The sequence below is a fragment of the Scyliorhinus torazame genome, chromosome 9 (assembly GCF_047496885.1).
Source record: "Scyliorhinus torazame isolate Kashiwa2021f chromosome 9, sScyTor2.1, whole genome shotgun sequence".
Lineage (NCBI taxonomy): Eukaryota > Metazoa > Chordata > Chondrichthyes > Carcharhiniformes > Scyliorhinidae > Scyliorhinus > Scyliorhinus torazame.
In genome coordinates, this window is record NC_092715.1 from 87,111,318 (window position 1) to 87,129,180 (window position 17,863).

General features: G+C 47.1%; 1 protein-coding gene across 2 annotated transcripts in view; it reads right to left on the reverse strand.

Moving 5' to 3' along the window:
• Positions 1 to 17,863, reverse strand: part of ccnh (cyclin H) — an 88,660-nt gene that overhangs the window by 37,600 nt on the left and 33,197 nt on the right. For both annotated transcript variants that reach the window (XM_072516228.1, XM_072516227.1), the window contains exon 5: positions 399 to 609. In XM_072516228.1, coding sequence (XP_072372329.1) covers positions 399 to 609 — 211 coding nt within the window. The remainder of the gene's footprint in view (positions 1 to 398; positions 610 to 17,863) is intronic.

Below are 17,863 nucleotides of genomic sequence, written 5' to 3' on the forward strand. Positions count from 1 at the left end.
GACGGCAGGTATGTAAGGGCCTCTTAGAGGGAGGGGGTCCTCGGGGGAGGGGGGGGGTGGGGGTAGTGTCCATGTGTGTGGCGGGTGACATTGTCCATGGGTGGGGGTCCCACAAGCTCTCTTAGAGATCGGGGTACCCTTTCAAAATGGCAGCCCAATCTCGGAGTTCAGCTCCCCAGTGCTAAGTTCTAAGTGTGAGCTAAACCGGTGAGAAACTCCCCAGGGCCCAAAAAAGTGATTGGCTTGTCGTTGAATAGCGGTGGGAAACTCCTTGTAAAAACCCGCCAGAAATTAACTTAAACATTTTGGGGGAGAATCGCGCCCTTTTTGTTTCAAACTTTCAATACACTCAAGACTTCAGAGATACAAAACAAATCTAGTCACAGTTGGCATGGTACCTTTAGATCAATAAGAAAACCCTCAAAAGGTCGAAATGGATTGTGGACAATAAGATGAAAGTTCAGCTGCTGAATAAGCAACAGTTCATACTCAAGGATCTGTTCCAGAGCTTTCTCTTGACCCGCAGGGCTCTCCCACAGATTAGCAACATACTGGGAACTGGAGACATTAAATTCATCCACTTTACACGCTAAGTATACACTTGTCAACCTAAATCAGAATGAGAATAAGATTTAATAAAAGGTTCCAAATTAATTAGATAACAGCACAACAACATAGCATTCAATCTACCAGTGGCTTACCACTATTTTTGCTACATTTAATGTTTTCTCTTTTAGTTTAAAACTATCCTTAACTTCCTTGGTTAACCAGGATTGATTTATCCCCTTAAAATAATCCTTCTTCACTGGGATATTGAGATAGCTGTGGGAATCAGTGGGCTGATAATGAATATTCATTATAAGTTCACCAACTTCTACAGCTACCTCAACTACACTTACTGATTCATGTTCGGACGCAATTCTCCAGTTTCTCCATCGTCACAGCTGTTCTGATATGCAACCTTCACAAAAACGCTTCTGATCTTTATCCTCAGCCGAGGATTCCCTCCCACTCTGGTTGACAGGGCCCTCGTGTCCGATCCATTGTCAGCACTTTGCTCTCAGCCCACCCCCTCCCTCCCAGATTTGTGATAAGGTACCCTTGTCCTTACTTCTCACACCACTAGCTTCCGCATTCAAGTAATCATCCTGCCACTTCCAACATGAAGCCACCACGTAACATATCTTGCCCTTCTCTACCAGAATTCCGAAGGGACCATTCTCTCTGCGACAACCAGGTCCACTCCTCTTTCACTCCCAACACCTTATCCGCTCCCCATACAACACCTTCCCATGCCATTGAAGGAGCCCTTTTACTGCCTCTCTCCTCACTGTCCAAGACCCTAGACATCCCTTTCAGCAGTAGCAGTGATTTATGTGTTCATCTTTCAACGTAATAGCCTTCTCGACACAACATAAAGTTCAACAACTAGAACAGACTATGAACGCTTCCCTCTATTTTGATTTGTTTTTGCCAAGTGCCAGTTTGTAGCTTGTTTTCATGATTTTGCTTTCAGACAGAGCTGTCAATTTTCTGTCATGACCACTTACTCTGGACGACTGCTTTGTTTCTTTACTACAACCATTATCACTCCTTTGCCTTTTGTTCCATGACAGCTTTGTTATTTAATCTCTCCCACCTGCTAACCTATCCAAGACCTTCATTTCGTTCCCACTCCCTCCACCCCCCCACCACCTTTGAACATCATAAAACCCATCACATTTCTGCCTTCCTTCAGTTCTGAAGGACTCATATTGCACTCAAAAAAATAAATCGGTTTCCTTCTCCACGTCAGACATGAGTTTTTCCAGCACTTTCCATCCACAGTACTTCGCTTTTATTCATCTTACAAATAACTCATTTGCACCTTTCTTTGATGGTGCTATAATCATAATACTCAGCTTGTGTCTGAAACTATCAACTTCCTCATCCTTACTGTCTTCTTGCTAATATCCGCAGAGAAAAACTTCATATTTATTGCTATTTGTGCTCTGATAATTCCTTAGCCTAATAATTTTTGTAGTTTCCTTCTTTCTTTACATTAAGTTTGACTTTAAAAAAAATAAATAAATGAGCCTGCACTAAATTCTTTATTATTCAATTCTTCTCATCCATATAGCTCAAGCCTTGGCACATCACCCGCCCACTTATTAAATTAATTAAATATTTGAACACATTTATTTCCTGCTAAAACAAAATAAAAATCCTGGAAATGTAAAATATAAACATAAAATGTTAGAAATATTAAGCAGTGGAGAGAGAGAGCCAAGATTAGCATTTCAGGTCAATGATCTTCAGTCAGAACTGGCAAAATTAGAGGTGTACTGCAATATAACAGGTTTTAAGCAAGCTCATATAGAGATTCAAGGGACAGGAGGCTAAAAATATACAGGTAGAAGGCAGGAGTTATTAAATGGTTATGGGACAAGAAACTAAAGATGGATCTAGATTTTTTTTTAAATGTTTTAAAAACATATCCCAAAACCACCCCATTCGTCCATCAGCCTCACGCCCTACCGATTGTCACCGATTTCTCTTCCTCGAACTCCTGTCTGCCAGCTACATCAAACTATAAATGGCTTCCAAGACTTCTTTTGAGCCCTAAAACTCTTCAACACAGACCCAGCAACATTGTGATCTGTTCAGCTCTCCAGGAATTCTCTGCAAATCACACAAGGTCCAAACTGTAACAAACCCCTTCTGCCAGTAAACAAACAGATAAATTGGGCAATACAGTGGCTAACACGGTTGCCTCAGTGCCAGGGACCCAGGTTTGATTCCAACCTTGAGTGACTGTCAGTGTGGAGTTTGCATGTTCTCCCAGTGTCTGCATGGGTTACCTCTGGGTGCTCCGGTTTCCTCGCACAGTCCAAAGATGTGCAGGTTAGGTGGATTGGGTCTTTAAATTGCCCCTTAGTGTCAAAAGGTAATGTGCAATGAGACATGATTACTTCCATGGTAAAGTAGCCTCTAGGTAACAGCGATCTTAGCATGGGAGAATGTCAGTCGAAGACTACTGTTTTATGTCCAAATAAAACTAACTATAGGAGTATGACCATAAAGCCGGCTAAGCTGAACTGGTAATCTGGGTTAAAAGATAGTATAGTCGAGATGCTGTGGTAGAGAAGATGTGTAATAATACTCCGCAAAGACACTTCCGGGTGCGGCTATGCAGAGCTAGGTCGCATATTCGGCAGCTCCTGCTTGGAACGGACTTTTGGGCTCTTTTACAGGGCCCCCACGGCATTTGTTTGACATTTCCCGGTGTGGGAAGAAGGCGGCAATATTCCCCCGACAGTGTCCCCCAGGAAGGGTATGTCTCTTGGTTGCCAGACACACGCAGAAACAGTGAAAGATTTGGCTGCAACTACAGGATAAACAGGGCCTCTTCCAGCATGCAGGCGGGGGAAGGGCAAGCTTAAAGCTGCAAGCTGACCTGAGGGCCTGTATCAAAGGTGAATTCTAGCAGCAGAGGGAACAACTGTGAAAAGACCTCATCAAGGCCACTGAAGGGACTTCCGGTTGCGGTGATGCCTAGCTAGCCGCACGCTTCGGCGGCTCCAGCTCCGACGGACCTTCGGGCTCTTTTAAGAGCCTCAACGGGGAATTTTTCGACGACGCAACCCGGTGTGGGGCGTGTGAGAAGGGAGTCCCCCCCAAACGAAGGAGGAAAAAACCGGCGGCGGCTGCAGCGCGAGGAATCGTCGACCAAAGGGTCAGAAAGAGAGAAGTACAAGATGGCGGCGGAGAAAGCGCAGGCGACATGGGGGCCTGAGCATGAAATTGTGAGACGGTGCGTGGAGCTGCTGAAGAGGGAGGTGCTGACCCCGTTGCTACAGGCAATTGAGGGGCTCAAGGAGACATTAAAGACCCAGGAGACAGAGCTCCGTGTGGTGGAGCAGAAGGTGACAGATATTGAGGACGAGATCCTGGGCCTGGCGGTTAAGACACAGACGCACGAGGCACTTCATAAAAAGTGTACTGAAAGGATCGAAGCCCTAGAAAATGGAGCGCGAAGGAAGAACCTTCGGATACTGGGTCTCCCTGAGGGTGTGGAAGGAGTGGACTGTGGAGCGTACGCAAGTACGATGCTGAGCTCACTGATGGGTGCTGAGGCCCCTACGGGCCCCTTGGAGGTGGAGTGGGCAAATCGGATTCCGGCGAGAAGACCAAAAGCGGGAGAACCACCCAGGGCGATAATCGTGCGATTTTACCGCCTTAAGGATAGAGAAGAGGTCCTGAGATGGGCTAAAAAGGTGCGGAGTAGCAGATGGGAGAATGCAGTGGTACGGGTATACCAGGATTGGAGTGCAGAGGTGGCGAGAAGGAGGGCGAGCTTCAACCGAGCCAAAGAGGTGTTGCATAAAAGGAAGGTGAAGTTCGGGATGCTGCAGCCGGCAAGACTATGGGTCACGTATCAGGAGAGACACCATTATTTCGAGACGGCGGAGGAAGCATGGACCTTCATCAAAGAAGAGAAATTGGATCGGAACTGAGGGACTGATGCTGCAGGAAATGTTATTGTTAATGTTACGGTGGAAGTTAATTGAGAAGTAAACAGGGAAGGGGGGAGACATTGGGGAAATGTGGGCGCCGGTGAGGGGGGAAAGACGGGACATAGTCGGAGAATGGGGAAGGGGAGGGGGAGGGGAAAGGGAGCTGCGCCATAAGAGGCGGGTCAGGTAAAGGGATGTTCCCGCACCAGAAAGAATAAGGCGGGAAGACAGGCGCAAGGCGGATGGGAGTTCCCCACATGGGGGGGGGTCGAGGAGTGAGCAGGAGTAGCCGGGGTCAGTTGAAGTCAGCTGACTTACGGAAGTAATATGGGGGGAGCAATCAAGCTAGAAAGAGATCTAGCGGGGAGGGGAGGAGGGAGGGAGAAGGGGGGGGACAACTGGGTTGCTGCTGCGGAAATCCAAAAGGAAATGGCTAAAGAGTGGGTGGGCGGGGATGGTGTGCGACGCTGGGGGAGCGAGCGGGAGCGCGGAGGCGGGATATGGGACTGGCCTAGAGAAGGTAATGGCTAGTCGACACGGGAGGGGGGCAGGTAGCCCCCTAGTGAGGCTGATCACGTGGAACGTGAGAGGCCTGAACGGACCGATAAAAAGGGCCAGAGTGCTCGCGCATTTGAAAGGACTAAGGGCAGACGTGGTTATGCTCCAAGAGACGCACCTAAAGGTGGCGGACCAAGTTAGGCTAAGGAAACGATGGGTGGGACAGGTGTTCCACTCAGGACTGGACGCAAAGAATAGAGGGGTGGCCATTTTGGTGGGGAAACAGGTCGCATTTGAAGCAAAGAACATCGTAGCAGATAGCGGAGGCAGATATGTAATGGTGAGTGGCAGGCTGGAGGGAATGGAGGTCGTGTTGGTTAACGTGTATGCCCCAAACTGGGACGATGCGGGATTTATGAGACGGATGCTGGGGCGTATACCGGACCTGGAGGTAGGAAACTTGATTTTAGGAGGGGACTTTAATACGGTGCTGGACCCGGGGCTAGATAGATCCAGCTCAAGGACCGGAAGAAGGCCGGCAGCGGCCAAGGTACTTAAGGGGTTTATGGACCAAATGGGGGGAGTGGATCCATGGCGATTTCTTAGACCTAGGGCTAGGGAGTATTCCTTCTTCTCCCATGTCCATAAAGTGTACTCCCGGATAGATTTTTTTGTTTTGGGAAGGTCGTTGATCTCTAGGGTGGAAGAAGCTGAGTACTCAGCCATAGCGGTTTCGGATCATGCCCCACATTGGGTGGACCTGGAATTAGGAGAGGAAAGGGAGCAGAGAACACTCTGGCGATTAGATGTGGGACTGATGGCGGATGAGGGAGTGTGTGCAAGAGTGCGGGGGTGTATTGAGAGATACCTGGAGGTCAATGACGACGGCGAGGTCCCTGTGGGAGTGGTATGGGAAGCACTAAAAGCGGTGGTCAGAGGAGAGCTGATCTCCATTGGGGCCCACAAAAGGAAAACAGAGGCCAAGGAAAGGGAAAGATTACTGGGGGAGATTTTAAGGGTGGATAGGGAATTTGCAGAGACCCCGGAGGAGGAATTGTACAGGGAGAGGAGACGACTCCAGACGGAATTTGACCTTCTGACCACCAGAAAGGCGGAGGTACTGTGGAGGAAGGCACAGGGGAGGAGGTATGAATATGGGGAAAAGGCGAGTCGCCTGTTGGCTCATCAATTGCGAAAGAGGGCAGCAGCGAGGGAAATAGGAGGAATTAGAGACGAAAGGGGAGACACGGTGCGATGGGCAGGAAAGATAAATGAGGTGTTCAAGACCTTCTATGAGGAACTGTATAGGTCTCAACCCCCAGAGGGAGAGGAGGGGATGCGGCAGTTCCTGGACCAATTGAGGTTCCCGAAAGTGGAGGAGCGGGGGGTGGTAGGCCTGGGGGCACCGATTGGGGTGGACGAGGTTATTAAGGGACTGGGAAGCATGCAAGCAGGGAAGGCCCCAGGACCAGACGGGTTCCCGGTGGAGTATTACAGAAAATATGTGGACTTGTTGGCCCCGTTGATGGTGAGGACGTTCAATGAGGCCAGGAAAGGGGGGACTCTACCCCCGACGATGTCGGAGGCGACGATATCGTTAATTTTGAAGAGGGATAAAGATCCGTTGCAGTGCGGGTCCTATAGACCCATTTCATTGTTGAACGTGGACGCCAAATTGTTGGCAAAGGTACTGGCATCGAGGATAGAGGACTGTGTCCCGGGGGTGGTGCACGAAGACCAGACAGGGTTCGTAAAAGGGAGACAACTGAATGTTAACGTGCGACGACTATTAGGGGTGATAATGATGCCCCCAGTGGAGGGGGAGGCAGAGATAGTGGCGGCAATGGACGCAGAGAAGGCATTTGATAGGGTGGAGTGGGAGTATTTATGGGAAGTGTTAAGGAGGTTTGGGTTTGGGAACGGCTTTATTAGCTGGGTTAGACTTCTTTATGGGGCTCCAACGGCAAGCGTAGTTACAGGTCGACATAGATCGGAGTATTTCCGACTATATAGGGGAACAAGACAGGGATGCCCGCTGTCTCCATTGTTGTTCGCGTTGGCAATTGAACCTCTGGCCATGGCGTTGAGAGACTCCAGGAAATGGAGAGGGGTGATTAGAGGGGGAGAAGAACACCGAGTCTCGTTATATGCGGATGACCTATTGTTATACGTGTCGGACCCAGCGGGGGGAATGATAGAGGTTATGCGAATTTTGAGGGGGTTCGGGGATTTCTCGGGGTATAGGCTAAACATGGGGAAGAGTGAATTATTTGTGATACATCCAGGGGACCAGAGTAGAGAGATAGAAGGCTTGCCTCTAAGGAAAGTGGAAAGAAACTTCCGATACCTGGGGATTCAGATCGCTAGGAGCTGGGGAACCTTGCACAGACTTAATCTGACACGGTTGGTAGAACAAATGGAGGAGGACTTCAAGAGGTGGGACATGCAGCCTCTATCACTGGCGGGCAGGGTGCAAGCAATTAAGATGATGGTCCTCCCGAGGTTCTTATTTGTATTTCAATGTCTCCCTATACTAATCACTAAGACCTTTTTTAATAAAATAGACAGGAGCATCACGAGCTTCGTGTGGGCAGGGAAAGTTCCGAGAGTAAGGAGGGGGTTCCTTCAGCGTAGTAGGGACAGAGGAGGATTGGCACTACCGAACTTGGGCGATTACTATTGGGCCGCCAATGTGGCAATGATACGTAAATGGATGATGGAGGGTGAGGGAGCGGCGTGGGAAAGACTGGAGAGAAAGTCCTGTAAAGGGACGAGTTTAGAGGCGCTGGTGACGGCGCCGCTACCGATCTCACCTAAAAAGTTTACCACGAACCCGGTGGTGGCGGCAACATTGAATATCTGGGGACAGTGGAGGCGACAGAGAGGGGTGCGGGGAGCCCTGGTGGGGTCCCCAATCAGGAACAACCATAGGTTCACCCCAGGAAGAATGGATGGAGGATTTCAGAGCTGGTTCCAGTTGGGAATTAGGAGGGTGGGAGATTTATTTATAGATGGGACTTTTGCGAGCTTGGGAGCATTGGAGGAAAAGTATAAGTTGCCCCGGGGAAATTTCTTGAGATATATGCAGGTGAGGGCATTTACTAGACAACAGGTGAGGGAATTTCCATTGCTCCCGACACAGGGGATACAGGACAGGGTGCTTTCAGGGGTGTGGGTCGGAGAGGGCAAGGTGTCAGAGATTTACCGAGAGATGAGGGAAGAGGGGGAGGAGTCGGTGGGCGAACTAAAAGGAAAGTGGGAAGAAGAACTAGGGGAGGAGATAGAGGAGGGTATGTGGGCTGATGCCCTAAGCAGGGTAAATTCCTCTTCCTCATGCGCCAGGCTTAGCCTGATTCAATTTAAGGTGCTACATAGAGCACACATAACGGGAGCAAGATTGAGCAGGTTCTTTGGAGTGGAGGACAAATGTGGGAGGTGTGGCGGGAGCCCGGCAAACCACGCACATATGTTTTGGGCATGCCCGGCACTGGAAGGGTATTGGAAGGGAGTGACGGGAGTGATTTCGCGGGTGGTGAAGGCCCGGATCAAACCAGGCTGGGGGTTAGCTCTATTTGGAGTTGCGGAAGAGTCGGGAGTGCAGGAGGCGAAAGAGGCCGACGTTGTGGCCTTTGCGTCCCTAGTAGCCCGGCGCAGGATCCTACTCATGTGGAAGGAGGCGAAACCCCCCGGACTGGAGGCCTGGGTAAATGATATGGCGGGGTTCATTAAACTGGAGCAGATAAAGTTTGCCCTGAGAGGATCGGCTCAAGGGTTCACCAGGCGGTGGCAGCCATTTCTCGACTACCTAGGGGAACGTTAGAGGGAAGACAGATGACCAGCAGCAGCAACCCAGGGGGAGGGGGGGGGGGGGGGGGGTTTAGTTTAGGTCAAAGATAAAGGGGTTTTGTTACTTGTGTATTGTTTAAAATTTCTGTATTGTTATTGTTGCGTTTGCTTTGTAAGAGGGGAAAAATTGTTGTTTGGGAAAAAATTTTCAATAAAACATTTATAAAAAAAAAATACTCCGCAAAGATTTATCTCAGTGAAAAAGAATCTTTGAGAAGAATGAATCTTTTGTGGCTGAAAGGAAGTTAACGATTATATCAAAATTGAAAGAAATATTGTACAAATCTGCTAAGATTAGTGGTAAACCAGAAGGTTGGGCAGATTTTAAAAATGAGAGAAAGCTGGTATGCAATATAAATATGGATAGTAAGAGTTTCTACAAGTATTTACATAGGAAAAGAATAACGAACGCTGGTATTGGTCTTGAAGAGAGTGAGCCTGAGTAATTGATAATGGATAACAAGGAAATGGCAGAGACGTTGAATTTGTGTCCGATTGATTTTGTGTCTGCCTTCACTGTAGAAGAGTTAGAAATCTTCCCAAAGATACTTGAAAATCAAGAGGCGAGAAAGGGAGGGTCGAACTTAAAACAATCACCGTCACCAGGGAAAAGGTACTGGGAAACCTGTTAGACCTAAAGGCTAACAAGTCCCCAGGACTAGTGGCCTGCATCCTAAAGTCTTAATAAAATTGGCTGCAGAGATAGATAGAGGCATTGGTTATAAACTTCCAAACCTCATTCGATTCTGAAAGGGTTCCAGCGAATTAGAAAATAGCAAATGGAATATCTATATTTGCGAAAGGAGGGAGATACAAAACAGAAAACTATAGGCCAGTTAGCCTAACATCTGTCACAGGGAAATAGCTAGAATCCATTATTAAGGAGTTTATAACAGGACAATAAGAGCATCACAATGGGATCAGGCAAAGTCAACGTGGGTTTGTGAATTGAAAATACTGTTGAACTAATTTATTAGAGATTTTTGAGGAAGTACCAAGCAAGATGGATAAAGAGGAATCTATACATGTGATGCACTTGGATTTCCAAAAGACATTGATAAGATGCCACATCAAAGGTTACTATACGAGATAATGTTACATAGCATAGGGACATTAGCATTTATAAAGTATTGGTTAGCTAACAGGAAGCAGATAAAAATGGGTATTTTCATGTTCCCAAGCTGTAACTAGTGGAGTATCACTTGGATCAGTGCAGGGGGCTCATCTAGTTACAATCTATATCAATGACTTGGAGGAAGGGACTGAACGCATGGTAGCTAAATTTGCCAATGGCACCAAAGTAGCTTGGGAAGTAAGTTTTCACAAGGCGATAGAAAATCGGCAAAGGAATATCAATAGGTTAAGTGATTGGTCAAATATTTGGCAGATGGAATATAATGTGGGAAAATGGGCCTCCGGTGGTAGCCATGGAGTAGGTGGCCGTGCACAAGGTGGGTGTTCACCAAAGGTGTTTTTTCAAATCGAGGAGTAATGGGTACTCCTCAAATCAGCAGAGTACATGAGGCACTGGAATGGAAAAAATGGCGGGCAGCCCTACACATCGGTCTACAGACCAGCTGCAGGAATGTATTTCAGCTGAATTTAGGAAGCAGAGATTGGCGGCTTCGGAGCATATTGCGAGAGTTGTGGAACCCATAAAAAGAGACTAGAGCAGTCTTGAGTCGCAGAGGACAATGATCTGGAAGGTTGAAGAATCAGTGGCCGACAACGAGGATTGGATTGCCTCTTTAGAGGCCAAGATGATGGTAATGGCAGAGGCACAGAGAAAGCTAACAACCTAGAAAACCGCTCATGCAAGCAGAACTTAAGGATTGTAGGTCTACCTGAAAGCACCAAATGTACAAGTGCTACGGAATTTGTGGCCAAAATGTTGACAAAGCTGGTTGGGGAAGGAATCTTCGACCACCCTCCCGAAGTGAATTGCGCTCATTGGTCTCTGGGGAGAAAAAAAATCAGGAGACCGGCCACGTGCAATTATTCTGAGCATGAACCGATACCTTGACAAGGAGAAGATCCTGAAGTGGGCCAAGGAGACCCGCAAATGTTCTTGGGGCGGCCACCCAGTACACATCTTCCAGGAACTTGGAGTAGAGTTGGCCAAGAGAAGGGCTAGTTTTAATAAGGCCAAAGCTATACTTTTTAAAGAACAAGATTCCACTTGGCATGATAAACCCGGCTGGTTTGCGGGTAACATATGGCGGAAAGGAACACAAGTTTGACATGCAGGATGGATAAGTTTATAAAAAGATCATGGCTTGGGGAATGCATGAGGATGCTGGCCGTCATGTGGGTTCACCTAAAAGACTAAAAAGTGGTATTGTTCTGCGGGGGGGGGGGGGGGGGGGGGGGGTCGTTATTATTGTTATTAACTTTACACTGTTCATAAATAGTGATAGAATCTTGTAGCATTTACCGTTGTTGTCATTATTCACTTAATACTGGTTATATGAATTTGTAGTGTTGTAGTATTCACCATTGTTATTGATATTAACTTTGGACTGTTGATATCTAGTTATAGTGATTTGCAACTTTGGCTGCCTCTTTTTCGAGGTATAAATATTAGAGGTCTCAAATATATTTGGAGTTTGGTTGGATATGTGGAGTGAGGGAGGTGTGGGGTGAGGAAGGGAAACTAACAATTTAGGAGTTGAATAGTGTGGGTCAGAGGGGGGCACTTAGAAATATTGATTTGAGTGAAATTTGTTTTTAACGCCGAGTAGGAGTCGCAGACATGCTGGTTAATGGAAGTGAAGTAGGGGAGAAAGCTGCGGTTGGCTATGGGGGAGGTCTGAGCTACTGGCATTGAAGGTCTTTTTATAGAGTCTTTGGATGGATGGAGATGGAGGCAAACACTATGAGGAAGACGGGTGAGACAGGGATCGAGAACAGCTCATTGGGTTCCAAATATGACTGATTGGGGTGGGGGTTGTGTGTGGACGATTCTGACTGATCTCATGGAATGAGAGAAGATTGAATTGGCCAATGAAGAGATCTTGAGTGTTCACCGACTTAAAAAGTTTGAAGGCAGACATGGTGTTTGTGCAAGAAACTCACCTTAAGATCAAAGACCCAAACGAGGTTGAGGAAGGGATGGGCAGGACAAGTGTTCCACTAGGGGCTGGTCCCAAAGATGAGAGGGGAGTGGTTTTCGGCGAGCAACATAGTGGGAAATCCAGCGTGTAGATGAGTGATGGTAAGTGGCAGATTGTAGGTGCACAAAGAACAATACAGCACAGGAGTGTGGATGTAATAAACAAGTTTAGGGAGTTAGGCTGGAAGTAAAAGCCAGGACAGACAGGAGTTGCCATCTCTGGTTTGTTGCCGGTGCCACGTAATAGCGAGGCTAGGAATAGGGAGAGTGCAGTTGAACACGTGGCTGCAGGATTGGTGTAGTAGCGAGGGCTTCAGGTAATTGGATAATTGGAGCGCATTCTAGGGAAGGTGGGACCTGTACAAGCAGGACGGGTTGCATCAGAACCAGAGGGGCACCAATATCCTGGGAGGGAGGTTTTCTAGTACTCTTCAGGAGGGTTTAAACTAATTTGGCAGGGGAATGGGAACTGGATTTGTAATCCAGCAACTAAGGTAGCCGATGTTCAGGACGTCAAAGCGTGTAGTGAGGCAGTGTCGAAGGTAACACTGACAAAGGAGAGTACATGCAGGCATGGAGGTGGGTTGAAGTGTGTATACTTCAACGCAAGAAGCATCAGGAATAAGGTGGGTGAAGTTTAGGCATGAATCGGTACTTGGGACTACGATGTGGTGGCCATCACGGAAACTTGGATAGAAGAGGGGCAGAAATGGCTGTTGGAGGTTCCTGGTTATAGATGTTTCCATAAGATTAGGGAGGGTGGTAAAAGAGGTGGGGGGGTTGCATTATTAATTAGAGATAGTACAACTGCAGAAAGGCTGTTCGAGGAAGATTTGCCTACTGAGGTAGTATGGGTTGAAGTCAGAAATAGGAAAGGAGCAGTCGCCTTGTTGGGAGTTTTCTATAGGCCCCCCAATAGCAACAGAGATGTGGAGGAAGAGATTGGGAAACAGATTTCGGAAAGGTGCAGAAGTCACAGGGTAGTAGTCATGGGTGATTTCAACTTCCCAAATATTGAGCGGAAACTCTTTAGATCAAATAGTTTGGATGGGGTGGTGTTTGTGCAGTGTGTCCAGGAAGCTTTTCTAACATAGTATGTAGATTGTCTGACCAGAGAGGAGGCCATATTGGATTTGGTACTTGGTAATGAACCAGGGCAAGTGATAGATTGGTTAGTGGGGGAGCACTTTGGAGATAGTGACCACAATTCTGTGACTTTCACTTTAGTAATGGAGGGGGCTAAGTTTGTGCAACAGGGCAAGGTTTACAATTGGGGGAAGGGTAAATACGATGCTGTCAGACAAGAACTGAAGTGCAAAAGTTGGAAACATAGGCTGTCAGGGAAGTACACAAGTGAAATGTGGAACTTGTTCAAGGAACAGGTACTACATGTCCTTGATATGTATGTCCCTGTCAGGCAGGGAAGAGATGGTCGAGTGAGGGAACCATGGTTGACAAGAGAGGTTGAATGTCTTGTTAAGAGTAAGAACGATACTTATGTAAGGCTGAGGAAACAAGGTTCAGACAGGGCACTGGAGGGATACAACATAGCCAGGAGAGAACTGAAGAAAGGGATTAGGAGAGCTAAGAGAGGACATGTAAAATCTTTGGCGGGTAGGATCAAGGAAAACCCCTAGGCCGTTTACACGTGAGAAATATGAGAATGACTAGAGCGAGGGTAGGTCCGATCAAGGACAGTAGTGGGAGATTGTGTATGGAGTCTGAAGAGATAGAAGAGGTCTTGAACGAGTACTTTTCTTCAGTATTTACGAATGAAAGGGGCCATATTGTTGGAGAGGACAGTGTGAAAGCAACTGGTAGGCTCGAGGAGATACTTGTTAGGAAGGAAGATGTGTTGGGCATTTTGAAAAACCTGAGGATAGACAGGTCCCCCAGACCTGACGGGATATATCCAAGGATTCTATGGGAAGCAAGAGATGAAATTGCATAGCCGTTGGCAATGATCTTTTTGTCCTCACTGTCAACAGGATTGGAGAGTGGTGAATGTCGGGCCCCTCATCAAAAAAGGGAACAGGCATAACCCTGGGAATTACAGGCCAGTTAGTCTTACTTCGGTGGTAGGCAAAGTAATGGAAAGGGTACTGAGGGATAGGATTTCTGAGCATCTGGAAAGACACTGCTTGATTAGGGATAGTCAGCACGGATTTGACGGGTAGGTCTTGCCTCACAAGTCTTATTGAATTCTTTGAGGTGACCAAGCACATGGATGAAAGTAAAGCAGGGGATATAGTGTACATGGATTTTAGTAAGGCATTTGATGAGGTTCCCCATGGTAGGCTTATGCAGAAAGTAAGGATGGGATGGTGGGAAATTTGGCCAGTTGGATAACGAACTGGCTAACCGATAGAAGTCAGAGAGTGGTGGTGGATGGCAAATATTCAGCTTGGAGCCCAGTTACCAGTGGCGTACCGCAGGGATCAGTTCTGGGTCCTCTGCGGTTTGTGATTTTCATTAATGACTTGGATGAGGGAGTTGAAGGGTGGGTCAGTAAATTTGCAAACGCTACGAAGATTGGTGGAGTTGTTGTCGGCTGCAAAGAGACATAGGTAGGATGCAGAGCTGGGCTGAGAAGTAGCAGATGGATTTTAACCCTGAAAAGTGAGAGGTTGTCCATTTTGGAAGGACAAATATGAATGCGGAATACAGGGTTAACGGTAGGGTTCTTGGCAATGTGGAGGAGCAGAGAGATATTGGGGTCTATGTTCATAGACCTTTGAAAGTTGCCACTCAAGTGGATAGAGCTGTGAAGAAGGCCTATGGTGTGCTAGCATTCATTAGCAGAGGAATTGAATTTAAGAGCCGTGAGGTGATGATGCAACTGTACAAAACCATTGTAAGGCCACATTTGGAGTACTGTGTGCAGTTCTGGTCGCCTCATTTCAGGAAGGATGTGGAAGTTTTGGAAAAGGTGCAAAGGAGATTTACCAGGATGTTGCCTGGAATGGAGAGTAGGTCTTACGAGGAAAGGTTGAGGGTGCGAGGCCTTTTCTCATTAGAACGGAGAAGGATGAGGGGCAACTTGATAGAGGTTTATAAGATGATCAGGGGAATAGATAGAGTAGACAGTCAGAGACTTTTTCCCCAGGTGGAACAAACCATTACAAGGGGACATAAATTTAAGGGGAATGGGGGGGGGGGGGGGGGGGGGGTCAGAGGTAGGTTCTTTACCCAGAGAGTAGTGGGGGCATGGAATGCACTGCCTGTGGAAGTAATTGAGTCGGAAACATAAGGGACCTTCAAGCGGCTATTGGATAGGTACATGGATTATGGTAGAATGATGGGGTGTAGATTAATTTGTTCTTAATCTAGGACAAAAGTTCGGCACAGCTTCGTGGACCGAAGGCCCTGTTCTGTGCTGTATTTTTCTACGTTCCATGTTCTAGAAACAGGCCCTTCAGTCCTCCAAGCCTGTGCCGACCATGGTACCTGCACAAACTAAAATTGCATGCACTTAGAGTCCGTATCCTTCCATTCCCATGCTATTCATATATTTGTCTAGATGCCCCTTAAATGCCGCTATCGTACGTGCTCCCACCATCTCCCCAGGCAGCACGTTATCATAGAATTTATAGTGCAGAAGGAGGCCATTCGCCCATCGAGTCTGCACCGGCTCTTGGAAAGAGCACCCTACCCAAGGTCAACACCTCCACCCTATCCCCATAACGCAGCAACCCCACCCAACACTAAGGGCAATTTTGGACACTTAGGGCAATTTATCACGGCCAATCCACCTAACCTGCACATCTTTGGACTGTGGGAGGAAACCGGAGCACTCGGAGGAAACCCACGCACACACGGGGAGGATGTGCAGACTCCGCACAGACAGTGACCCAAGTCGGAATCGAACCTGCGACCCTGGAGCTGTGAAGCAATTGTGCTATCTACAATGCTACCGTGCTGCCCACACGTGTTATATTTACCACCCTCGTGTAAAAAATGTGTCTCGCACATCTGTTCTAACCTTTCCCCCACACTTTAAACCTATGTCCCCTAGTACTTGGCTCTCCTACTCTAGGAAAGAGCACCTGACTATCCACTCTGTCCATGCCACTCAATCTTGTAGATCTCTATCAGGTCACCTCTCAACGTCCATCGTTCCAGTGAGAACAGACCGAGTTTATCCAACCTCTCCTCATAGCTAATGCCCTCCATACCAGGCTTCTGTACCCTCTCCAAAGCATCCACATCCTTCTGGTAGTATGGTGACCAAAATGGTACACAATATTCCAAATGAAGCCTAATAAGGTCCTGTACAGCTGCAACATGACTTGCCAATTTTTGTATTCAATGCCCCAACCGATAAAGGCCAGAATGCCGTATGCCTTCTTGACCACCTTATCCACATGCGTTGCCACTGTCAGTGATCGGTGGACATGCACGCCCAGATCTCTCGGCCTGTCAATATTCGCAATAGTTCTGCCATTTACTGTGTAATTCCTACATGCATTGGACCTTTCAAAGTGCAGTACCTCATACTTGCCCAGATTAAACTCCTCTGCCATTTTTCTGCCCAAGACTCCAACCAGTTTATATGAAATGAAAATCGCTTGTCACGAGTAGGCTTCAATGAAGTTACTGTGAAAAGCCCCTAGTCGCCACATTCCAGCGCCGGTTCGGGGAGGCTGGTACGGGTATATCCTGTTGTATCCTCTGACAATCCTCTTCACTATCCGCAACTCCATCAATTTTTGTGCCCTCTGTGAACTTACTAATCAGACCAGCTACATTTTCTTCCAAATCATTTATTTACACTACGAACAACAAAGGCCCCATAACTGATCCTGTGGAACACCACTAGTCACAGCCTTCCATTCAGAAAAGCGCCCTTCTACTGTTCTCCTGTCTTCTGTGCCCAAGCCAGTTCTGCATCCAACTTGCCAGCTCTCTTCTGATCCCATGTGACTTCACCTTTTTGTACCAGTCTGCCATGAGATACCTTGTCAAAGACTTTACTGAAGTTCATGTATACAACATCTACTGCTTTTCCCTCATCTATCATCTTTGTCACTGCCTCGAAAAACTTGATCAAATTAGTGAGGCACGACCTCCCCTTCACAAAACCATGGTGTCCATCGCTAAGTACATTTGTTTCCAAATGTGAGTAAATCCTGTCTAAGAATCTTTTCCAATAATTTCCCTACCACTGACACAAGGCTCACCGGCCTATAATTTCCTGGATTATCCCTGCTGCCCTTCTTAAACAATGGAAGAACATTGGCCACGCTCCAGTCCTCTGGAACTTCACCTGTAGCCAATGAGGATACAAAGATTACGGTCAGGGCCCCAGCAATTTCCTCCCTTGCCTCCTGCAGTATTCAGGGGTAGATCCCATCAGGCCCTGGGGACTTAGCTACTTTAATGCTTTTTAAGATGACCAACACCTCTATTAATATCAACATGACTCAGAATATCTACATACTCTACACTATACTCCTCATCTACCAAGTCCTTCTCTTTGATGGACACTGAGGCAAAGTATTCATTTAGTATCTCTCCCATTTCCTCTGGTTCCATACGTAGATTCCCTCCAATATTCTTGAATGGACCAACCCTTTCTCCGGCTACCCTCTTGCTCTTTACATACATATAAAACGCCTTAGGATTTTCCTTAATCCTGTTTGCCAACATTTCATGACCCCTTTTAGCCTTCCTAACTCCCATCTTAAATTCCTTCCTACTTGCTTTATATTCTTCAAGGGCTTCATCTTTCATTAGCCTTTTAGACCTTACGAATGCTTCCTTTTTCTTTTTGACAAGGTTCATCATATCCCTCATTATCCAGGGTTCCCGATATTTGTCACCCTTATCTTTCGTCCTCACAGTTACATGCCAGTCCCGAATTCTAATCAACTGACATTTGAAAGCCTCCCACATACCAGATGTTGATTTT